The sequence below is a fragment of the Lissotriton helveticus genome, chromosome 9, assembly GCF_964261635.1.
Source record: "Lissotriton helveticus chromosome 9, aLisHel1.1, whole genome shotgun sequence".
Taxonomy (NCBI): Eukaryota; Metazoa; Chordata; class Amphibia; order Caudata; family Salamandridae; genus Lissotriton; species Lissotriton helveticus.
The window spans coordinates 1,173,003,556-1,173,030,565 of record NC_136070.1 but is presented as its reverse complement, the minus strand read 5'-3'; the positions used below and the strand labels follow the sequence as shown (position 1 = coordinate 1,173,030,565).

Genomic DNA, 27,010 nt, shown 5'->3' with positions numbered 1-27,010 from the left:
CCTCCAGAAGAAATCCAACACCTCTCCAAGAGGTGGATTCTTCTTATTCATGATGAAAGACATCATACCTTCAAATCTATGATTGAAGTACCTACATACATTGACTGGATCCAAAGAGCACAGTTCTCCGGGTGTCTTGAATTCGATGTTTTCTACGTTAGCATTTGCCTCTCGTAGAAATTCAAGTAAGTCTTCCCAGCCATACTCAGCACAGCTCAAAGTGAGGAACCATGTGGGAGTTCCTAAGTTCCTCAGCATACATTTTAAATCACCATGACGACGGTACCAGTACTCATTAGTACCACGCTGACACGCCATGAGATTAATCAGGTGAGAATCCAAAATACTGTCTTGGACATTGACTTTATCCATAAAGTCACTTGCCGAGATGTTTTGCATGTGTATACCACTTTTCAAGATGTGGTTCACTGCATATGACAGTCCAGACAGATCGCTTTCAAACAGGAGATGAAACAAATAAGGAATGCATTGTCGAAACCTAGGATCTCCTGCATACAATCGCAAAGTCCGGTATTCAGAAGCAGGAATTTGATGAGGTCGCTCATCATATCTTCCTCCCTGACCTGTTGGAAAAAGCTGTGGGAAACACCGAGCTTCCAAACTTTCCTCCCAAACACTAATGGGACTCCCTTTCGCTAGTTTCATTTGAAACAACTCAATAGCATTCCCCATGACTTCCTTGGAATGCAAAGGATGAACACTATAATGTTCATATATTTCTTCACTAGTACAGGGTTCTACTTTCTCAATTTGACCAGCACACAAATCGCTATCCTCTTCCTCACTTACTTCCTCTTCTGCAACATATACATTTTTATAGTATTTATTATATTTTTTCAAATACAATGTTGCCCTTTTGACTTTCCTAACATCTACTAAATCTTGCCATATTTTCTTATTCTTTGTCGGAACCCCATTAACTAAGATAACAAGAGGTTCCTCTTCCACTTTTTCTACTCCAATTGTGTTAATGTTTTTCTTCAAATCTAGAGGCAAATAAACAACTCTTCCCTTTAATCCTCTCTGTAAATCTGATGGAGGCAATTTCCCTGTCTTTGGCTCCATTCTTACAATAGCCTGAAAGGGATGGATACTTTGAATCAAAATAGATTCATAAGTATTTAAATCCTTCAATTCAGAAGGAATCTCAACCAATTCCAGATTATTATGAACTGCTCTAGCAGGCATCTGGTTTTGATTTAATTTGTTACAACAATAAGTACACACACGTTGATCCAATCCCAAATCAAAACAATTTTCTACCATCAAGTATGTTGTAAAATCCTTCCATTCACTATTATTTTCCCTTTCACTTTTTCCATATAAATCCACTAACTTAGTCTGATTCTTATAATAAGTGCGTCGACAACACACACAAGTGAAATTTGGCCTCTCACTTGATTTCACCTCAAACGTCACAATTTCCCTCTGGAAATTATCTGTACTGGAAACCTGTACACTATCTTCCACATTACTCTCTTCTTCTTGGTCAATTTCAACATTCTCCTCTTTACTTCCAAAGTAACAAAACTCAATTTCTTCACATATATTCTTCACATCTATTTCAGAACCATGCAAAAGAGCAGCGCATAATTGTTTAAGCATAATTGCTGGACTCTTAGCATAATACAACATTCTAACTAATTTCCTCACTTTATTATGATGCACTGCTAGCATCCTGAAATTATGAAAAACACTCTGGCATACTCTCCTGGAAAGACAAGCCAGTGAATGACCATGCAAACCTATCACTTCTCTCACTCTGCAAGGATCTAATTCTTGCAACAACTTCATTTTCTGCTTCAAACTTTTCTTATTAAATGACCGTATAAAATCACAAAGCAAATTGATGGAATCCTGTCGTACACTGCAAATACTACTACACTTCCAGGTGTACACAGGACCCTTAGGACGTCTCCCTAAAACCTCATTACCTAACACCTCTTCTATCTCTGTTGTCACAAGTTTTTCTTTTTCAACTGGACAACCATCTTTCACTTCATAAGCTCGACCACTGGTGTCAACTGCATGCACCAAATCATTATCCTGGAAATAACTCTCCTCATTAAAAAATGCCTCAGAGCTTGAACTATGCATCCATTCTCCAGAAAAAACTTCACAAAAATTACTACGATTAACTATTCTCTTCCATCTACTATTTCTTTTGAAATCATAAATTGCCTTGTTTAGCTTCCTAATTCTATTGATTGTCAAAATAAATAACTTACGTTTAATTTCAAATGCCTGATCAATAACTTTCTCAACTATTTTTTTTCTCTTATAAAAAACCACTTTCTGTTGACCTTTCTTAATATTTTTTAACAAATTGCCAATTATCCTGTTGCGGAACATTCGTTTACGAATGTCCCTAAACTGTTGTTTCCTTCTACTTTCATGCATAGAGTTATCTCTTACTCTAGCAGTAACATTTCTCATTGGCCTTTCCTTACCGTTTGAATTGCTTCTCCTTTTCTGGACTGAAACATTTTCTGTAGTAATATTTTTTTTACTAGAGATATTTCTTATGAATGTTTTTGTACTCTTACCCGGTGCTTTCTTGGTGACTTGACAAATCTTTTTGTTAGAGGACTGCTGCTTTTTTTCATTCACCTGCTGTCTTTGACGTTTTGCAGCCTTTCTCACTCTTTCTTTGCTTGGCATCCTAAAATCTTGAAATAATCTGCAGTTGAATCTGTGGTAAAATATAATAAAAAATGTTATTAACCACTATTACCCAACAGTAAATTAATAACAGTCATCAAAAACTTAACACACTACTTAACATTTTTACATAGAAGAATTTTTTGTACATGGCAAATTTAGAATACAGAAATAGCAGAAAAGAAATGGAATTTATATTAATTTTACCTGTGCTGTTTTAAATATGAATCTGATCTAATTTTATGACCATATTTTAATATTTTATTGAAGACACTACACATAACCTGTTTTTGAAGGTGTCTTTATTTTTAAATTAAACGGTTTACATATTTACTTTTTATTTATTATAAATTTATAAAATAAATGTTTATAGTTCCATAGGCTCAAGCACGTCAGCTTCCCATCCTATGTCATACAATTCTGACAAATCTGCATCCTCATCACGTTCTTCTTCATCCTCAGGATTGAAATCATCCAATGGATCAACATCCACTGATGTTTCAATTACGAGTTCAATGATGAGGTCGAAATCAACTGATTGCTGATTGTCGCTCATGTTGATGTTGTCTTTATCTTTAAAGAAAGATAAACACAATGAGATGTTGCACAGTAAGAGACAAATCTCAGAGATTATAATAGTAAAATTGTTTAACAAGAGTAACATTTTGCAGCTATTATTTAACCATGTCCAACGATGCTGAGGAGCAGAGGAGGTGAAGCCTATCTCCAATTTTTCACTGAACAGGACTCATCTCTTCTTAACCTTGGATAAACCTCACCGACTCTGTGTCCCCTGCACATAATTAAATGTAAAGGGGCAGATTTATATTAACTAGCACATCCCCAGGGATGCACCAGTTAACGTGCACCGCTGCTCTGCCACCCACGGTGTGCCGCATTTACAATCAGATAGAACAAAGCTGCATCAAAACCCTGCGCCTGCTTGAAGCAGGCATAGATCTTGACGCAGGTAGGCTGAAAGCTAAAGCAACAACTAAGTGTCGTGTGCAGAAGTTGCAAAAAAGGAAAAATGGCGTTTAAACCAGTAATGAGCCCATGCTAACTTAACACAGTGTAAAGATATCCAGGATCTACATCAGTTTGGGGTTCACGAACCTGGCAGGTACAAGGCACTGAGGCTTTGCACCGTGCATGTCTCATCCCAAATCATATGTTGTTTGTGAATGAAACAATTTCCCAGACCAAATGCTTTGGATTGGCTACTTCTAAAAAATTAAACACCCCTACTATCCCGGAGTTAGAGGAATATGATGGTTGGAGTAATGTTACTCAGTTGTCCATTAAAGATTTACAGGCCCTACTCCGTAATTCTTCCTTTAACATTTCCAGTATAAATCCAAAAGGTTGGCTGCTTTGGCAACGTGCCTTATCCACGGTTTAATAACGCTGCCTTTTGCTTTATATAAGTTTTCAAATTGTATGAAATATATACCAATAGGTCGTTATGAACCTTTAGGTAGTGGTTTTCTTCATGAGGTCTGGTCGCTTACATACACATACAGATTTTCAAAGATGATCAAGAAGTTTATCTGAATGGAGAGGAATGCACTGAGACGCCAGATCATTCACTAATGTGTAGGCACATACAGTTACACGGTTCATGCAACAAACACCGACCAAATATGGCTTGCGTGTTGCAAGGCACGCCAGTTCCTGCTATCATCCCCACGTTCAAGTTGTTGGAAAATGGTAGTTATTTGATGCTCAATAATGAAGATTGTTCTGGGTTAATTAAAAGTATTCCTTTTATCGTAACAGTAAGTGAACGGGTTAATTTGCTGCAGAAATGTTCTATTTCCTCCCACACATGAACATAGGGAGTTTTCAATCTGGCCACAAATACCAACCTTGGGAGCACATTTCAACGGCATGGCAAGAATAAGAGCTCTTTTGTCTCAGAGAGAGGTGGCCTTGAGTTCGGCCCGTGAAACTTTCGTGCTTCACATAGCGAACACCCGTACAGAGGTGCAGACCCATTTAAATACTGATTCGCCTTTGCATTTCAGCGACATGGTTCGGACTATCTTTAACGCGTCCTCCACAAAGGGCCTGGCGCACTTTTTTAAAGTTGTTACCAGTTGTCTCGTGACTTCATTTGAGAAAATCTTTGGAGTCATCCCTGCTTTCTTTCATTCTATTTTTTCCACTGTGCTTGGTGGATTCCCATTTTTACTTACATTACCAACGGACGCTCTTGTGCTTTTTTACATTTTTAAATATAGATGTCCCTCCTGTGCAAGCTCCCGCCCTGCAGCTGCTGACGCTGTTCCGCAATCGCATGCTTGAATATTATGGCACAATGCCGTTGGCGATATTAAGCACGGCATATGGATTATCTTTTCGATTCTCCTACTTCACCTGTGTCCAGCCTGTATTTCATTGCCTGACCTGTGATTTCGATTGGGCCATTGATTTGTGTCTCTGCGGACCGGTTTCTCCTGACGTCGACTTTAATCAGCTGATGACTCCTATCATTACTCACGAGTTGGTTTGTCCTGGCGAAAGGATTATGGCTGTGGCATTGATGCATGGACTAATTGGTCCCTGGAATTTACTGGCGGCAACACAGTCTTTCTTGGAACAGAGCTTTCTTGAAAACCCACCGAGCTGTCCTCTGATGGTGATAGAGGATCCGGTGCTGGGAGAGCACGTATGTTCTTTTCCGCTTTTAAATTGGATGGCTGAACTCTTTTCGGATGAAGACTGTGACTTCCTATTAGAGGCTGTTGCAGCTTATTTTGCATACACAGTTATGTCATAGACCTTTTTCATGTTTGATATGCTGAGTACTAGCATTTCATTGACAATTCATTGACTTATTTGTCAAGTTTTTATTATTTAGCTTGCCTATTGGCTTAAGCCTCGATAAAGTAGTTGGCTGTTTTATTTTTCTTTAGCATTAAATTTTCCTAGTTTTTAATGTTTTACCTTGCGGACCGTCCACATATAAAGTTGCAATCTGCTCTCATGAGATGGCACTTCTATTATCTTATTCAGTTCATTTCCGGATCATGGGGAGGTGTCATCTAGATCCTGGATATCTTTACACCGTGTTAAGTTAGCATGGGCTCATTACCGGTTTAAACGCCATTTTTCCTTTTTTGCAACTTCTGCACACGACACTTAGTTGTTGCTTTAGCTTTCAACCTAATAGTTCATCGTGATTTACATGAGAATAATATGTTATTGCTCTACTATCTGCTTTACTTGTTAAACTATATCTGTACAGCGAGTGCTGAAGGTTCAAGAACAACACGATACAGAATTGTTATGAGGTCTGATCTCCACGACTTCATACTCATAACATAAGTGCAGCTTCTGCCAATTCTGGGCATGAGGCGGGTTTTATATTGCTTTGCCGAACACACATACACAACACTTGATGCGGTTCACATGAAGAGAGAGCTGCTGTATGCTGATGTGATTCCTTCAAATCTAAGACACTAAAGTATGGGCACGCCCTAAACCAACACAAAGAGACCTTCTTAGCAAATAATATAATATGTGTATTAGGGAGGGTGAGATATAAGCAGCCGCGGGCCGTGGAGGGAGTTACGGTGGGGCAGGGAGGCGGGGAGGGGGAGGGGCAGGGTGGAGCCCTCTCCACCCTGCCCCTCCCCCTCCCCGCCTCCCTGCCCCACCGTAACTCCCTCCACGGCCCGCGGCTGCTTATAAGTGTTGCTAACTCTTATTCATTTACAGCATGTTAACATACTGTCACCATTCGCTTTTTATGTACTAGTAACTATGCTGGTGATTTTGCTACTGATAATATGTGTACTTGTATTATCTAAGATACTACGCCTGAGAAGACGGCATTAGTAAATACACATGTGTTCTTCTTAACTCCATGTTCTGGTTTCTAAGAAATATATAACGACCGACTGTTCATGAGTTCCACGTATCCTGAGGTACTATAAGTTCATATTCTGGATTGTCTAAACATTGAGAGTTTGTTATATCCAATGTGACACTGTACCTAGCTTGCTAAGGAGTTTTTGATTACTAAGGTGAATTTTGGGGCACCCTAATTCGCCGAGGTTCCAATCCTCTGTCCACAGTTCTGTGTGAGAACAGAAACCCTGCGACAGGGGCACCCCTGAGCCTTGCTGGAGCTTCATCACACTTGCGATACAACTCCAGCAATGCGCCACCTTTACGGCACAGATACGTCACGCATCTGTGCTGTTTTTGCCCCATGATGCGCCGCATTGTAAATGCAGCACACCATAGGTGACGGAACAGCGGCACAGAATGACTAACACATCCCTGGTGATGCGCCAGTCATCATAAATCTATCCCTATGCTTCTTATCTTGTTAGAGATGAACCGCCATATGTATCATCAAAGTTTTTTGCATTTCCTAAATAGCGAACTTTAAGGAATAAATAGCGATTCTTTACCATTCCTAGTTTGCGATGAGCTATTTGCTAATTACAAATTACCCATTCATTTCCATGCAGCAGGAGGCCCATAGGAATGAAGGTGCAAATTGCGATTAGCAATTACCTCATCGCAAATTACGATTTTTTCCGAGGGTGCAGGGGTGTCTCAAGAACACCCTGCTGCACCCCTGAAAAAGAAATTTGGGGGCATATGGCGCACATAAATTTTGAAAACATTCCTTTACCTCAAAAACGATTTTCAACTCATAATTTGAAAACACTGCACATGGGGAAATGACTTAAAATGTCCTTAAGACACATAAAAGCGTTTTTTGATTGCCTTTGCAGCATGTTTCAGTCACCTTTAACATGCCTATGTAACGCAAACATTCAAAATCTAAATTTGCCATGCACAGGTGGGAGCATATTTGCAAGCAATTTGCTCCACAGACAAACTTCTTACATTAAAATGGGAAAAATAACATCAGAGACTCTCAATTACCTTATAAAGAAGCAGACACCATTATGTCCTTGTCATCAATATTAAAACCATTGCTTTTTCTCAAAAACGATTTACAAGTCATAATTTGAAAACACTCCACAGCTCCTATGCACATAAAAACCCTGTCAGTACTAATACTTCACATTTTCTCCAATTACAATTTCTCAAAGAAACAAAATCTATTTGTAAAACACTTGAGACAAAGCAACATTTGAAAAACACAACTTTCTTCATAATTTTCTCCTTAAGGCACACTATTTTCTATCTAAATTAAAGAAATCTTTTCTCACCTTAGCAAATACTTTGAGTTTCAAAACAGTCTCAGAAACACACCAACTTGTCTTCAGCAGAGCAAAAGGTATGCACTCCAGAGTCTGCAGCTATCAAAAGCACAGAAATGCTGTAATTCTTCACACATATCTCTCATGTCACCCAATCAAAACTCTTCCCTCACTTTTTTTCAAATCAAACCCCTTCCCCCCTCTGCCCCCTCTCTGCTTTTTCTGCATAGCAACCACCTCTTGCAAGACCTCTGGTGTTTCCAAGTTCACACAACAATGTTGCAATTGAACTCTGAACTCTCAGTGCACCTGCATATCCAGTGCAATCTTTCATTTAATGATTTTTTCTTCGCCACTCAAAATACATCTTTCAACGAACTCATCCATGCACCCTAACTTTCTGTTTTCAGCAATCAAAATCCACCAATCACTCTTACTGCTTCATTAACACAGAAACTCCTCAGTTTTTTTCATTTTACACTCTCATTTTTTCAACTGCCATTTCATTGCCACACTTCATCTGACTGCAGGAGAACCTTCTCTCGCCATGTTTTCTGTCTGGATTGTTGGACATAGTTACATCTATTGGGCTCAGAGGTACGCTGAAAACAGGAATTTACCTAACCTCAATTTACAAGATGTGGAAATTAAGTGGTTTGGCCACAGAGGATTAAAATGTCACCAATTGATAGCATTCCACGCAAAAAAACTAAAAAAACGATATATTTTTTTTTTGCCCTGCGAGACCCTTTTAAAGCCTCCACATCAAACCTAGGGGGTCAGGGAGGATCTCCTATGCCCCCTTATGGTCATTTGCCCCTTCGCTTTGGCCTCCTCTTGTCTCTCGATCCTACCGAGAGACAAGATGGCGGCCGCTACGGACTGTTTGGAATATTTACAGACGCCGAAGAACCAATCAGCTTCGCAAAGCTCCGTAACGCGAAAAGTACGCGAAGCGGAGAGCTGTTACAGATATATATCTTTTTTTGAAAGTTAATTTCTCAAAATCCACTGGAGCACATATATTGAGACCTAGCAAAGGCACATCGGGCTACCAGTCCCTACAATTTTGCCAAGTTTCGTGCAAATCCATTCAGCCGTTCGATTATTATTATTTTTTTTTTTTTGCCCCGCGGGGCCCTTTTAAAACCTCCACATCAAACCTAGGGGGTCAGCGAGAATCTACTATGCCCCCTTATGGTCATTTGCCCCTTCGCTTTGGCCTCCTCTTGTCTCTCGATCCTACCGAGAGACAAGATGGCGGCCGCTACGGACTGTTTGGAATGTTTACAGACGCCGGAGAACCAATCAGCTTCGCTTCACAAAGCTCCGTTGCGCGAAAAGTACGCGTACTGGAGCGCTGCCCGGTCCGCTGTTACAGATATATATCTTTTTTTAAACGTTAGTGGAAATTAAGTGGTTTGGCCACAGAGGATTAAAATGTCACCAATTGATACCATTGGTGAAAACCTTTATGCATTTGCCAAAACCTGACCTGTTAATTGTGCACTGTGGAGGTAATGATTGGGGCACTTTGACTGGGGTAGGTCTGGAAATGCTTTTAAAGGACACCTTTGAGCAATTGATGGCACTTTTTCCTCAGACTGCCTTGGTATATTCAAATATATGCCAAAGACAAAAATGGAGGTGGTCGAACCAATTTTGTCCACAAATTGAGAAATCGAGGAAGCATGTAAACAAATCTGTTTCAGCTTACATGAGAGACCATGGAATGGGCTCCCTGTACAACAATAACTTGCGTTACTACATGCAAGATATCTACAGAGGAGATGGAGTTCACTTCTCAGATGAGGGCAACAGAATTTTCACTCTGAATTTAAAACTGTGCATTGGTACCTACTTATAAGTACCTAAATGTACCATAAACCCAAAAGCTCTTCTCAGAGCTACCCTACATCTGATCACTCACAATTATTATTTTACTCTAACTTTTTCACTAATTTTCAAGAAAGTACGCTTCCCGGTTCGCGAACCGGGCGCACTCCACGCAAAAAAACTAAAAAAACGATATATTTTTTTTTTGCCCTGCGAGACCCTTTTAAAGCCTCCACATCAAACCTAGGGGGTCAGGGAGGATCTACTATGCCCCCTTATGGTCATTTGCCCCTTCGCTTTGGCCTCCTCTTGTCTCTCGATCCTACCGAGAGACAAGATGGCGGCCGCTACGGACTGTTTGGAATGTTTACAGACGCCGGAGAACCAATCAGCTTCGCTTCACAAAGCTCCGTTGCGCGAAAAGTACGCGTACTGGAGCGCTGCCCGGTCCGCTGTTACAGATATATATCTTTTTTTAAACGTTAATTTCTCAAAATCCACTGGAGCACATATATTGAGACCTACAAAAGGCACATCGGGCTACCAGTCCCTACAATTTTGCCAAGTTTCGTGCAAATCCATTCAGCCGTTCGGGCTAAAAGTGAGGCCAACCGCCCTATGGAAAACTCAATGTTAAAAACATGTTTTGGGACCCCCCTTTTTTCTCGACCCCCCCTGGACGAACCCCCCCCCAATTTTCAGGGGCTGCTCAGAAACAAAATGTGCCATTTTCCTGAAAATTTCAGCCAATTCCGTCCACAAACGCCAAAGTTATTAGACATAGAATTTTCAAAAATCCCATAGAGAAAAAATCCTAACTATATATACCTACTGGCGACCGCCAGTAGGTAATATATATATATATATATATATATATTCACTGAAAAAACCATAGGTTATAGACCATATATAGTTAGGAATTAGCATTTACAAAACCTTGAAAATTCAGTGAAAAAACCATAGGTTATAGACCATATATAGTTAGGAATTAGCATTTACAAAACCTTATTTTACTCACACAAAACCATTGAAATTCCATATATAGTTAGTTGCACTAACTATATATCGCGCACCCGCAATCCACTGCTGATGATGTCACATATTACATCATTCATGACATGGTCAGTGACATCACTGATGACATCACTGATGACATCTCAAATGACATCACTGATGACATCTCACTTGACATCAATGATCACATCACTGATGATATCATTCATGTGATAATACAATGCATCTCCTCACACTCTAATATAACCTCTATTACACCCAGTGTTAAATAGAGAGTATAATTTTTGAAACCATTGACACACCAATACTAGTTACTACATACGCACTCACTGATTCCTATGTCTACACACACATTCACTCATACAATCATTCATACATACAATCACTCATCTTTACAACACTATCATATGCACTCATACACCTATACAGACACTCACACTCTGCCACTCATCCATGGAGTTACTCACACACCTAGTCAGTCCTGAAAAGAATCAATCACACTTCCATTTTCTCATCTATACAGTTAAACACAGAACACCTTACATTTTTGAAACATATACTAACACATACTTACTCTCTTATAGAATCACTGATACAAGTACACATTGATCTGCACAGAGTCACACACCTCCCAGCCAGCCATACACACACTCAGTCTCCCATACAAATACTTGTGCAACCAATCAATAACCCATATAGCTACTTATATAGCTACTGATCAACACATGCAGCAGCTTGCACAACAACAGACATACTGATGCACACTTTCAGACAGTTTAGTCACTAACCCGTGCATTCAGTAAGACGCATTTAATCACTCACTCATACAGTCAATCACGCACCTACTAAAACCTTCATTCAGACACTTATACATCCACTCATTCTTCAATATGTAAAACATATTTAAACTTTACAGAAACACATAATCACTGGATGATGTCATCAGTGATGTCATCAGTGATGTCATTTGAGATGTCATCAGTGATGTCATCAGTGATGTCACTGACCATGTCATGAATGATGTAATATGTGACATCATCAGCAGTGGATTGCGGGTGCGCGATATATAGTTAGTGCAACTAACTATATATGGAATTTCAATGGTTTTGTGTGAGTAAAATAAGGTTTTGTAAATGCTAATTCCTAACTATATATGGTCTATAACCTATGGTTTTTTCAGTGAATTTTCAAGGTTTTGTAAATGCTAATTCCTAACTATATATGGTCTATAACCTATGGTTTTTTCAGTGAATTTCAATGGTTTTTTAATAGCAAATATCATAAGCTGTCGAATGTCAAGTACGTGGTAAGTGAAAACATTTTCGTGTTTATGCACACTGATCTGCTTTGAATGGTGCCCCCCCCCCTCATTTCTATTAGGAGTACTCTCTCTTTGCACATAGTGAAGAGTAGTTAACGCAGGCCTTTGCCCCCGTTGTAATACGTCGTGCCTGCTTCTCTCTCCATTTGATTGATTGTTATCCAAGTATTTACTGTTTTAGAATTGGTTCTCTTTGGTTCATTCTCTATTTACAAACAAACACAGAGTCGCAATACTCTGTTTAGTCTTTGCAGATAACGAAAAATCGTGTAAAAAAAAAAAGAAAAGGAATCGAGCAAAATCAGTAGGCCACTAATGGGATCTCTTTTTGACCTCGCTAAAATAGAAACATTAGGAACAACCCCTCATGACAAATACAAAACTAGTGAGATGAACTGAACTCCACACAATGATGGCTGCAAAACAGCTCGGCTCCGCCACCCACCCCGCCCAAAATAACGATAAAGAGCGGCTGCCATGATTGGTTGCGGAATGGCCACGACGGAGCTACGAAATGGTGCTGCTCTCATGCTAACCCCAGCTTCAGTCTGAAACATCCAGAAACACTGTAGACTACCAATTCGATCAGTTCCGGTAGCGCCCCAATGTAACCCGGTAGAGAAGAACTAGCCCTCCCCTCTTTGACTGATGGTTCTTGTTGCCTGTCCCTTCTGTTGTCATTTAACAGAACTATTTAGCCTGCTGAAAGGGGTTGTGTTCCGACCGCTGATTGGTGGAGACATTTTGACTATATTCTGGACCTGCGTTGTCGCGTAATGCGTCATATGACGCGCCGCCTTAGCGCATCCGGAAGTCATCCGGGGCGCGCAGCGCGTAACATAAGCATAACAAGTCATGTGACTTGTTAATAAAACTTTTCATTGGTTCATTTTACTTTTCTTATTCTAATGATGAAAGGCTTGGTCATATGACCTAAAAATTACGCTTTTTATTACTTCCGAACATTATTTTTTCTTAAATATATGTTATAATGTTCCAGGCTAATGTACTTTCCCGGAAAATTTACAACTGTCCTGCAAGTAAAATATATTCTTTTTTCGAGAAAAAGAGCGTTTCTTCGTCCCATGACGGAGCCGTTGAGCAAAAGAGGGTCGACCTGCTGTCTTAGTAGCCGATACGCCTGAATATGAGATTCTTATCGATCACTTTATGTTGCAGGAGTAGAAAACACAACAGCCCTTGACCATTTATCTTTACTGTGTTCCTTCGTATTATACCTTTTACCCTTCATGTAATTGGTCTGCTTTATTTCACTTGCCTTTTAATGATTCTAAAACAGTGACTATTATTAAATACTTTACCAATGTATATACTACTACCATGTTTTCTTTTAAAAACCTTTATTGTGAAAATTTCATTATACAAATACGAGCCTATAACCACGTGGGCCGGCCACGGAGCAAACTGTAATCGTATATGATGAGTAGACATTTACACTGTAGAGGAACGTAACGGGCGGGCCATTAGGTTGCAAGAACTAAGGTGTCTAACAGTTACGGAATCGGTGGACGTACATTTTATAATTAAAATACGACAGGGCCAGTTACAATAAAATTATCTAGATATACATTTGCGGGCAAGTACCATGGGTGACGTTAATTCGAACTTTCAATAGTACAGTAATCAATAACACATCAGAACTTAATATCAATAGGGATGTCGAAATATTCAATCAATTCTCGTCCCCGCCCGCCATGTGCTTCAAAACTGCATACGTATCTCGTGATTTCAAGGTTCTGCAACCAGTACACAACAAGGAGTTACGAGTCCCATTTATTCCGGCGCCATTTTGGGCGAGGACGGGCAGGTCCAGGATATAGTCAAAATGTCTCTACCAACCATCGACTATGATGATGTTCATATGCTGTATTTATTAGAGTAACACTCATCTGTCCACATGAAATTAATTTGCCACAATCTAAACATGTCATTTTAATCTTTCCAAAGTTCTTCTAAATATTTGGGACCGTTTCCCTTGCCTCTGATGCTGTCAGTGCCACTTCTTTGATGAATGTACTAGCAGGTCAGGGGTTCTCCTCCAAATCTCTCTTTTATGCAGCACTATAATTAATTGGTGCCACCTCTCCATATGACGATGCATTGTATAGTTACCATAACTATATTTTTTTCGGTTGCTCTGGAGAGTTCATCGTGGCAGACGAAGCGTGTAACGTACCGGACATTTACCTTTTTTTGCATGTACAGGAAAGGAAAAAAAAATCGAGCGTCCGAGTTCTAAGGTGTCCCAGGGCCATTTTAGTGGACCAGGCCCAAATCCAAAGAACAGGCCGCCATTTTGAGAGTCCTGTTGCAGCCGCCTGTCGCTGTAGCATCAAGAGCAGCCGAAACTCAGCTGAATGGCAACTGAAACGGTAAAGGGGCGCCCCACTACAGCAGACGAGCCTCCACCTGGGAAGGCCCGTTCACGCCGCCTCCCCCCCCCCCCCTTCGGGCACCCCACGCCGTTATTCGGAGCAGTATTGTAGGATGGCCACACCAGTGCGGCAACTTGCTAGACATCACCTCGGTGGTAACCGAATCTCAGCGCCTTGTAGTGTCTCCTCTTCAGAAAATATTCTTGCGCTACCTTTGCCCCATTCACACATCGGTCCGCTACTGACGCCATCTCACAGGCTAATGGGGCGCCCCACGCCGAGTTTCAGCATTGTAGGATGACCACACCAGTACAGCAACTTGCTAGACATCCCCTCGGTGCCATCCGGATCTCGGCGCCCCACTGCAGATGAAGTGCCTCTCAACTATGAAACCACCACGGTGACATCCGGATCTTGGCGCGTTGTGCTGCCTTCGGCCTATTCGCACATCGGTCCGCTACTGACGCCATCTCACAGACTAATCGGGCGCCCCACGCCGAGTTTCAGCATTGTAGGATGACCACACCAGTGCACCTTACTAGACACCACCTCGGTGCCATCCGGATCTTGGCATCTCAGCGCCTTGTGGTGTCTTCTATTCAGAAAATATTCTTGCGGTACCTTTGCCCCATTCACACATCGGTCCATCTTGGCATCTCAGCGCCTTGTGGTGTCAGTCAGAAAATATTGTTGCGCTGCCTTTGGCCCCATTCGCACATCAGTCCGCTACTGACACCATCTCACAGGCTAATAGGGCACCCCACGCCGAGTTTCAGCATTGTAGGATGACCACACCAGTACAGCAACTTGCTAGACATCACCTCGGTGCCATCCGGATCTTGGCATCTCAACGCCTAGTGGTATCTTCCATACAGAAAATATTGTTGCGCTGCCTTTGACCCCATTCGCACATCGGTCCGCAACTTAGACATCACCTCGGTGCCATCCGGATCTTGCCATCTCAGCGCCTTGTGGTGTCTTCTAGTCAGAAAATATTGTTGCGCTGCCTTTGGCCCCATTCGCACATCAGTCCGCTACTGACACCATCTCACAGGCCAACAGGGCGCCCCACGCCGACTTTTACCATTGTAGGATGGCCACACCAGTGCCACAACTTCCTAGACACCACCTCGGTGCCATCCGGATCTTGGCATCTCAGCGCCTTGTGGTGTCTTCTATTCCGAAAATATTGTTGCGCTGCCTTTGGCCCCATTCGCACATCGGTCCGCTACTGCCGCCATCTCACAGGCCAACGGGGCACCCTACGCCGACTTTCAACATTGTAGGATGGCCACACCAGTGCGGCAACTTACTAGACACCACCTCGGTGCCATCCGGATCTTGGCGCGTTGTGCTGCCTTCGGCCTATTCGCACATCGGTCCGCTACTGAGGCAAACTCTAAGGCCAACGGGGCGCCCCACACCGACTTTCAGCATTGTAGGATGGCCACACCAGTGCTGCAACTTGCTGGACACCACCTCGGTGCCATCCGGATCTTGGCGCGTTGTGTTGCCTTCGGCCTATTCGCACATCGGTCCGCTACTGACGCCGCCTCACGTGCCAACGTATTTTCTCCGCATTTTATACCCTATGCCGCATAACAGGTCATGTGGCTTGTTTATAAAACTTTTCATTGGTTCATTTTACTTTTGGTTTCCTAATGATGGAAGGCTTGATCATATGACCTAAAAACAACACTTTTCATTGGATGAAAACTTTTTTTTTTTCCCAAACGATGAAAGCCCCACCTTGTTTCTGGATGTTTCAGACTGAAGCTGGCGTCAGCATGAGAGCACCACCATCTCGTAGCTCCGTCGTGGTCATTCCGCGAGCAATCATAGCAGCCGCTCCCCACCAGAAGCCTACAGGAGTCGGGGACCCCCAAAACTTTTGATAAATCCTCAAGGCGTAGGGGACGCTTTCGAGAATGGGGTCCAAGACCTAGCAGACAAGCGTCCGATTTCCAAGGTGTCCCAGGGCCATTTCAGTGGACCAGGCCCAAAAAGGAAAGAGCCTGCCGCCATTTTGAGAGTCCTGTGACAGCCGCCTATCGCTGCACCGCAAGAGTGGGCGCAACTCAGCTGAATTGCGGCTTTTGACACAGTGGACCAAAAACGGACGGAATGGCAACTGAAACGGTAAAGGGGCGTCCCGCTACAACAGATGACACTCCACCTGGAGAGGCCCGTTCACGCCGCCTCCCCCGGGGCGCCCCACGCCGTTATTCGGGGCAGCATTGTAGGATACCAAAACCAGTGCGGCAACTTACTGGACATCACCTTGGTGCCATCGTTCTGCTGCCTTGGAACTATTCGCACAACAGTTTGCTACTGATGACCCACCCCCCGCGACGCCCCACGCCGGAAATCTGGACGTTGTGCTGCGTTGGGACTATTCGCACAGCCGACCGCTACTTCGTTGTTTTTCCCTAAAAATGTTTATATGTTATTACTATTTTTGTTTTCTTGTATATATTTATAAATTATTAAAGTTTTATAATCTTACTACTTTGTCGGAGTGCTATATATTTTTAATGTGACACATAATTGTAAAAACTTTGATGTACAAAGAGTCATCCCTGGAATCTTCCGCTTCAGGCTCGGTCCCCTCCCCAATCACAATACAGGATGGTTTTCAGATAATAGGAACGCTTCTGCTGTGACGAATCTCATCGAGTGTGGGCCTTGATCTACTATAACTCCTTTGAAGAGGGGTGATTCTTTACAGCTGGGGCCATAAACTACATCTGCAGGGCTAGCTGATAGCCTAGGACCGGCCTGGAGAATCGGACACAGAGGAAGAGGAGTGTCAGAGGGTGCGGTAGTGAATAGGGCGAAAGGGAGGTGTCGGGCGGGCACAGGGTGTGATTCTCAGGGAAGAGCAGCGCAGTTGGGGGGAGGTTTATTACCCATGCATAAGACAGAAAGCGGGGGTGACCACTGCCTGGGGGAGATGCTTGCGAGGGTGGGGAGCCATGCTAAGGATCGACAGCGTGCAGAGAGTGGGTCTGGTCAAGGCATCTAAAATGGCTGCCGTGCACGACAAAAGTGTGGCATTTGAAAAAAGACAAGATGGCGCAGACAATGTTTTTCAACACTTCCTGATTTCCTTCGAATCGAACGTTAACAGACGTTGGGGCATATTACCAAAGTTAAGCGATATTTATCCCTAACGATGCTTAGCAACGATTTTTTTACCGCTAAGCATCGTCAGAAATTATCGCAGATAAACCTTGCTATTATCAAGGTTTATCGCAAATACGATAATAAACGACCGCAATGCATTAATATCGCTGAAAACTCAGCGATATTCATGCATTACCGAGCTAATGCTCTTAGCCATGTTATCCACCTCCCATTGGATAACATGGCTAAGAACTGCTCAGGGCAGGTGCTACTTTTTGGAGATATTCGCGCTTATCTCGAATATTTCCAAAAGTTGATAATAGGAGATAGCGATGTTAGCGACTGTTTCCAGTCGCTAACATCTTGGCACGCCCTCTTTGCATGTCATTAGTGATAAATATCACTCACATGCAAAGTGGGGCCCAAGATGGTCGCTATCTCCTACTAGCCGTCGCTAACTGGTGTTAGCAACAGCTAGGTAATACAGATATAATTTTATCTCCGCGAAGCGGAGCGCTGTTACAGATATATATCTTGTTTTTGAACGTTAATTTCTCAAAATCCACTGAAGCACATATATTGAGACCTAGCAAAGGCACATCGAGCTACCAGTCCCTACAATTTTGCCAAGTTTCGTGCAAATCCATTCAGCCGTTCGATTATTATTATTATTATTTTTTTGCCCCGCGGGGCCCTTTTAAAACCTCCACATCAAACCTAAGAGGTCAAGGAGGATCTACTATGCCCCCTTATGGTCATTTGCCCCTTCGCTTTGGCCTCCTCTTGTCTCTCGATCCTACCGAGAGACAAGATGGCGGCCGCTACGGACTGTTTGCAATGTTTACAGACGCCGGAGAACCAATCAGCTTCGCAAACCTCCGTTACGCGAAGCGGAGCGCTGTTACAGATATATATCTTTTTTTGAACGTTAATTTCTCAAAATCCACTGGAGCACATATATTGAGACCTAACAAAGGCACATCGGGCTACCAGTCCCTAATATTTTACCAAGTTTCGTGCAAATCCATTCAGCCGTTCGATTATTATTATTATTATTTTTTTTTGCCCCGCGAGACCCTTTTAAAACCTCCACATCAAACCTAGAGGGTCAGCGAGGATCTACTATGCCCCCTTATGGTCATTTGCCCCTTCGCTTTGGCCTCCTCTTGTCTCTCGATCCTACCGAGAGACAAGATGGCGGCCGCTACGGACTGTTTGGAATGTTGACAGACGCCGGAGAACCAATCAGCTTCGCTTCACAAAGCTCCTTTGCGCGAAAAGTACGCGTAGCGGAGCGCTGCCCGGTCTGCTGTTACAGATATATATCTTTTTTTGAACGTTAATTTCTCAAAATCCACTGAAGCACATATATTGAGACCTACAAAAGGCACATCGGGCTACCAGTCCCTACAATTTTGCCAAGTTTCGTGCAAATCCATTCAGCCGTTCGAGCTAAAAGTGAGGCCAACCGCCCTATGGGAAACTCAATGTTAAAAACACGTTTTGGGACCCCCCTTTTTTCTCCGCCCCCCCTTGACGAACCCCCCCCCAAATTTTCAGGGGCTGCTCAGAAACAAAATGTTCCATTTTCCTGAAAATTGCAGCCAATTCCGTCCACAAACGCCAAAGTTATTAGACATAGAATTTTCAAAAATCCCATAGAGAAAAAATCCTAACTATATATACCTACTGGCGACCGGAGTAGGATATATATATATATATATATATATATATATATATATATATATATATATATATATATATATATATATATATATATATATATATATATATATATATATATATATATATATATATATTTAATAAAGTAAAGGTATAAATACAGAATCAAATAAATAATTAATATGTAAACAATACTAAAAAAACCTGTTAACTCCAAGAATAATAAATATGCTATTCCCACTCCAGTATGGGCAACAGTAGAGAACGTGTCGGACACCAAAGTTTACTATTCCCACTCCTGTGTGCGCAATGGTAGGGAAAACATAGGACTCAGGAGGGGTAAAATGTACTATTCCCTCTCCACTGTGTACAACAGTAGAGAAAGCATTGGACTCAGTAGGGGAAACATTTACTATTCGCACTCCAGTGTGTTCAACAGTAGGAAAAGTGTTAGACTCAGGAGGGATTATATTTACTATTCCGACTTCAGTAGGTGCAACAGTAGGGAAAGAACTGGACTCAGGAGAGCTAAAATGTACTATTCCCACTCCAGTGTGAGCAACAGTAGGGAAAGGATTGGACTCAGAAAAGGATAAATTAACTATTCCTACACCAGCCGGTGCAAAAATTGGGAAAGCGTTGGACTCAGGAGGAGTAAAATATACTATTCGTACTCTAGTCGGTGCAATAGTAGGAATAGCATTAGAAGGGGTAAAATGTACTATTCTCACTGCTTTCCCTGGTACAGTATAGAGAGATTACTTCACTTCAAACAAATAACATAATTTAACAACTCTATTAAATACTCAAGAATACAAAATTATAAATATAAAACCTACATGTCTTAAATTTAAAAGGTGGCGGTCCTTCCACCATCTGCATGCCCATGTCCCCCCGCCACATCAGGATGGCGGGGGTACTCATTTGGCAAACGTGGTGGGCACAATGCCCGCCTGCTATGGTTCCGCCACAGGCAATCGTAATGATTGCCTGGCGTAGCATATAAAACTGGGAATATGGGGGCGGTGCCTTGAAGGCGTGACCCAGCCTTTCCATGGTGGTGGAACGGCCATGGAAAGGCTGGCAGAGGCTGGATTTGGGGGGCCTGTTGCGGGCCCCCTCAGTGTTGAGGGAACCAGTTGTGCATGTAAATTAGGGGTGCGGGACCGACGCATTACAGGCGGGAGGTCCTGATCCCGCTACGATGGCGGGCGGACTCAAGTCCACCCGCCATCGTAATCGGCCCCTATATTCCCACAAACATAACAGCCAACAACTAAAATGTAACAGAAATAACATGATTAACTTAAAAAATATTTATTCAATACCTCATTATTTTTTTTTATTTATGACTAAATAACATTCCCCCATTTCTCTACAAACTAAACATTCCACACCTAAAATATAAATTAACAAACATGATAAGTTCACAATTCACATATTTATAAATTAAATATTAACTAATAAAGTAATAAGGAATTATCAATAAAGTATTTCTTAACTTGCCAAATTGTAACTCAAAATGGCCTAAATATTATTTTGGTGGGTCCAACACTGATGTCACAGCGACGTTGGATCCACTGGCATCTCACACAGCGGTCAGTCCGCCGCATTATGATGTGGCGGGCGGAGGCACCGGTGGAGGGACCATCAGCGGGGCTTCCTTTTCAGCCCATTGGTGCTTCAGAAACCAACCATAATCCACAATGATGGTGGATTATTGTCCGCCATCGGGATTATGATGGAACTTTCTAACAGCAGTTCCATGTCGGCCTTTAATACATGGAACTGCAGTTGAAAAGTGTCTTTGGGGGCCCCTAGCAGGGCCCCTTTCCCGCTGCGGCCTCCGCTTTGGGGGCTGGGGGCACCTATGGCACTCCCCTCAACATCCCTGCACTGTGCGGCAGACATAACATGGTGCATGCCACACATTGCAGGGGTGTTTCAGGGGTGTTTCAAAGCCTCCATATGTCAAGGGAAGCTTGTGCTTGCCTTTTCTGCCCACCGTACTGGCTTCCCTTAACAAATGGACGGTTTTGATCATGAGAGAGAGGTCGGAACCGCTGACCTAAGGTCGCAGATCTCGTAATAAGGCCCAACATTTAAAAAATATCATAATTACACAATCTACATAATTAATGATCAATTAAATGTTGAATAATTAGTGATTAATTAAAATGTATATACTTCCCACCCTGTACCCCTGCAGACCCCACAACCATACCTAAAACATGACTTAAAAAAGAAACGGATAACACAATTTACATAATTAGTTATCAAATACATAATTAATAATTATTATTAATTAAAATCTATTTACTTCTCACCCGGTAGCCCTACAAACCCCACAAACCACATCTAAAACATAACTCAAAAAATGGATGAATTGCACAATTTTCATATTTATCAATTACATTATTATTATTAATTAAAATTGAATTATTAATTACTTATAATGGCATTACTTCCCACCCTATACCCCTACAAAACGTATAAACCGCTATGATGCACAAAATTACAATAAACAATTAAATGAAATTAAGAAGCATCTAAAAATGTACAAATTATATTAAAAAACATTAACAATAATTATACAAACAATTTATAACATACAATGAATACACATTCTAAAATACATAAAAATTATTTTAAAATGATATTATTAACAATTATTTTTTGTAAATGATATTAACCACGTATATATTTTTAACATCAATAGTTACAACAGTTATTTTTGTAAAGGATATTAACAACATAGATATTTATGACTGATATTTCTTACCTTATAAAATCAATATTCTTGTCAACTATATTCCTACATCACGATATTTAGGGATCACGATATTATAAACTCGAAATTTCTGAATTTTAATATTTTTTGCTAATATTTTGTCTGAATACCCAGTGTATGGTGGTCCAAATCCATAATTTGAGTTGACTTGGTACTGTTATTATATTTGTCTAAATCTGTTTTTATAATGTAATTTGCTCCAAATAATGTCTTTATTGTGAGTTTTACTGTCATGGCATACATGCTACAAATGACATATCAACACAGATTAATATGTATTAATTAGCAGCAGCACAATGTCTATTAATGTTACCTGTTTTGTGTGATGGAAACGGTATCCAGCCAAGAAAATATCATCATCTCCTTGCCCGTGCGGACAATAATTTTCTGTGGTGTTATTTGAATCTTTAAATCATTCAATTTGAAGATGATTCCAATTTTCCCGAAGTATGTGTTATTTGACATAGTTACATTGCTGGTTTTCTTGTCACCAATCAGTTCTCCATTTACTGTTATGCCTAATGGGATAAAGCATACAATTGGTCTTATTAAGGTAGCAGAACATTATACCATCTTAACAAAGCCAAATTACAAAAAGTGAATGCAGTACCAAATGATATTCTATATAAGCCTAGCTTCCACTCTACATTCCTTAAAACAGCTTCTAGAATGAAGAGATTGTCTTAAAAGAGCTGGGATAATGTTTTGATTTTATGAATACATGGGCAATGTATACATTGATGGACAGGTTACTCTGTTGCAAATGTGATAGTGCACCGTTGCTGGTAGGCTTCCTTCAGCGTCCCAACAGAGCAGCCGCTGTGAGACAAAGCATTACATCACCCACTCCAATTAGAGTCGACTGCGTGATTTCGCTTTTTTCTGTGTGTCACTGCCAGGTAAAACCTGTTAGCTTGGGACAGAAAAAAACGAATAATTCACCACGCACCAGGGAAAAAAGCTCCCCAGGTGAGGGGGTAATTTTTTTTTCCGGTAACAAGTTTGACAAATAATATGTTTGTTACAGTTTGTTGATTTTCAGCAAAACCGACAGCGGCGTCTATCAAGGTACAAAGAGGTTGGTTGTCTGTGTGGATGTAATGTCCTCCAGCACCCCATTCTGAGTTGCTCGTAGTGGTATCTCCATATGAGATTCTCACAGAAATGCCACCCACAATTAGGGCCAAATTACAATGGTGTGCGGACTTACATCAGTCCGCCACGCTATCAGGGATCTGGAGCACCCGACAGGATGTCGGTAGTTCCTGAATTAGGTATTTTGAAGCGACTGCCACCACGGCGGTCCCAATACCTATTTTTTGTACTGTGGGGGTGCTTCCAGGTGAAACACCTGCCGCAATGCAAAAAAGGACAATTTACATATCCCTGCACTACATGGCAGGCACTGCATGGGTGCAGGGATCTGTAGGGGGGTACCCTAGGTGCCCCCAGGTCCCATGTCTGGGGGCCAGGGGGAAGGAGGGCCACTACAAGCCCACTGCCAGACTTTTTATACAATGTAAAGGTTAAATCAGTGTTAAGCAATTACAGAAACATTAATTTCTGGTTGTTGAATCGATTTGAATTAATACATTTTATTTGTGTTGGTTAAATAGATTGATACATTTAATCACAATATATTGGTTAAAAAAGATAAAAAGGCATTTAAGAACATATCAGCAGCAATCCTAAATAGAACAAAATGTAATCCGACTCCGTAGCAAAAGATGTAAAATTAATGAATATAGTTTAAAATAACTGTCCTCTGGCAGTGGCAATAGTTGCCTGATGGCACTGAAAATCATGTTAATAAAATTCCCAAAGCATGACAATTCCATGGAGACAGTGGTAATCATGCAAAATTCCAGCGCATCATTGCAGGTGGGACTCTAGTCAACCCAAACATTGGTTTTAATAAAATGCAGTGTGCAATCAAAAACTCTGGGAAACAGTATAGCAGATGAATCATGGACTCTCTTCTATACTTGCAGAATCTACAAGGCCTGCTGTTCGATGTTGCTGCCCACTCTGTTCAAAGCTAATTCAAGGACCATGAGTCACGCCCTAAGAATACTGTGCCTGGTCTCCTTGATTAGTGCTGACTTTAAGTACGGTTGCAATCATGTTTCCCCATATGATTTCACAATTGGGGCTGCATATGTGATGGTATGTACAGCTGCTAAGTTGACCTTCCCTGAGACACCATCAAGAATGACTTTTTACTGAAGTAAGGAACAGTAAGGGCCGTCAGAGTATCCACGTTAACATCTAGATCCAGAACCATCTTTCTAAAATATATCATGGGTTGGTCACGGTAATACAAATCACTTGAAGAGCCTTTATATGGTATCTGTTTTGGCTGGTTGTATGGCATTGTACTACTAGAAAGGCAGCCTTATATTCAAGATCTTGTCCATTCAGGCCAAACTCCAGGGGGAAGTAGCAAGCGGTGAGTGTATTTTGGAAGGTGGAATAGGCTCCTAAAGGAATGTATCCACTACTGAAGAAAATACTCCTCAAAAAGCATGATGACCAAAAGAAAGGTTGGGTAACAACTATGCCTGCATTACAGGAGACTGAAGATGATGGTATAATACGCATAAGGCAAATATGACTGCCTGGCCCTTCCTGCTGATGTATTTAAGATGTGCAACCGGTTTGCCTGTATCCATAAACCAGACAACAAGATAATTATACTTTGGGAGATTGATTTTTTTTTTTTGTCAAACAATTTTTATTGCAGATTAACATATATTCAGAAGGACCATAATCAATATTACATAGTGCAGAATCACTGTATCTTAATTGTTACCTGAGTCGTGGAAAACACAGCCATTCAGCCCACATCCCGGAGGCAGGGCGGCGCTAATGCTCAGTGTAGGTTTCCCTACAAGCTACTCCGTCCATCTCTGATAAGATTCAGCGTTCTGTTTTGTCTGCTTTTATCTTTTCTAGAGGATTGAGTAGCCCTGTCGTACCAGTGAAGATGTACACGTGTCGCTGCTGTTCCCCCCCCAATCTACAAATCCCGGTCCTACCCGCCCACCCCTGTGTCAGCGTCTGTGTGCGGTGCAAATGTAATTACTTATGGTGTGGGAATCCGGATCACTCGCGTTTTACTACGTGTGTGTATTCCCTGGTAGTGTCGCAGGCCCAGTCACTGTTGTTGGGGCTGATCCGTTCCCACCTCTTCCGCCTCTTCTTCATCTAGTGTGCTATCTCTGAGAGCTTGTACTAGTATTTCCCATGCCATCGCCGCTTCTTGCGCTTTATCATCTGAGTTACGGCGGGCCAGTTGATACCGAATTGTGCTCTCCGCAGTAGCCCATTTCAGGAATTCGTGCAACCACCTCTTATGTGTTGGTCCCACCCTAGATTTCCATCCTTTAGTCAACTCTCTCTTTGCAATGAGTATGCCCATGTCTATAAATTTACTTGATAACTTGTTCTTTTTTGTGTGGGGGAACCAGTGTAAAATAGTGACCGCACTGTCATATTGTAACTCCCTGTCTGTGATCGTGTTCAAGGTCTCTCCAATGGTAGTCCAATAGTCTTGTAGTTCGGGACACCCTCTCAGCATATGTACCAGGTCAGCCCCTATGTGGTTGCATCTAGGGCAAGCCGCATCATCTACTTGAAAGTACGCAGTGATTTTGTTCGGGGTAAGGTAGGCCCTGTGAAGGATATAGAGGTGTATTAGCTGAAAGCGCGCGTTCCTGGTGCTCTTTCTAGCCCTCCGCACTAGCTGCGCCCATGTCGTGTCCGGGATGTCCAATTGCAGGTCCTCTTCCCACTTATTTTTAAGTGACGTAAGAGGCAGCAATGTTTCCGAGATCATTCTGCGGTAGAGGCATGTGACGGCTTTAAATGTTCCCGCCGCCATCATCGTGTATTGGCATGCCAGGGTAGTCGTGGGTTCCGTCAGCCCTCCTCCCCAGTGCCCTTGTATGGCTCTCACCACCGCCGCGTGCAACAGGTAGTCACCCCTGGGAAGGTCGTAACGCTCTTGTAAGGTCTGGTAAGGGGACAGCACTCCGTCCTCGTATAAGTCGCCCAACATTTGGAGCCCCGCTTCTTCCCAGATGCGCAATCCCGACCAGTCACCGCCATGCGGCAGTGCCGTCACCATGCCTAATGGGATTTCAGGGGCATAAGGGCGACCGGGTCCGACTCGCTTCTGCGCCCGGTTCCAGCATAGCCGGAATGTCCGTTCCTCCTGAGAGAGTCCCCTCAATAGCAATTTCTGTTGCAGGGTGATATACGCCAGGACATGGCGAGGAGGGCCGCTCTCTCTGTCCTGTTCCGGCCCTCGATACACTCTCGCCACCTCCTGCGTAAAGTACTGCAGTTGGCCCGCCAAGTAGTATAGCTCAAAATCCGGGACCGCCAGTCCCCCCTCATCCCTAGGGTGGATCAGTGTCGCCAGCGCAATTCTACGCCTGCCCGTACCCCATAGGAAAGACACCAATACTGATTTCAGGTGTTTGAAGGTCGACCATGGAATCCATATGGGGAGGGTTCGGAAGAAATATAACAGTCTCGGCAGGGCAATCATTTTCAGGAGTGCCACTCGGCCTGCTAATGAAAGGGGCAAGGTGGCCCAGAAGGACATACAACTCCTCAGGGCACGTATTCACCGGCCAATATTGCCGTCTAGAAGGTCGGCTGAGTCGTGGTATATGTGGACTCCCAGATAGCTCAGGCAGAGAGGTTCCCATCGCAGGTGTGGCCGGAGTGGCGGGCTTTCCTCCCCCCTCCGGAGTGGGAAAAGGCATGTTTTCGCCCAATTTACTCTCAAACCCGAGACATCGCCAAAACACGCTAAGAGTTTCTCAGCACCCTCCACCGCCTCATCCGCATTGTCTAGGAAGAGGAGGAGGTCGTCCGCATATAAGGAGATGTAATGAAGGTCCCCTCTGAAGATCAGGCCTGTATAGTAGTCTCCTCTCCTGGCCATAGCCGCGAGCGGTTC

At 42.4% G+C, this 27,010-nt stretch overlaps 1 protein-coding gene across 1 annotated transcript in view; it reads right to left on the bottom strand.

Moving 5' to 3' along the window:
• The window catches only part of LOC144783390 (inter-alpha-trypsin inhibitor heavy chain H3-like), a 584,371-nt gene that overhangs the window by 69,110 nt on the left and 488,251 nt on the right, over positions 1–27,010 (bottom strand). The window contains exon 22 of the mRNA XM_078662386.1: positions 22,352–22,556. Coding sequence (XP_078518512.1) covers positions 22,352–22,556 — 205 coding nt within the window. The remainder of the gene's footprint in view (positions 1–22,351; positions 22,557–27,010) is intronic.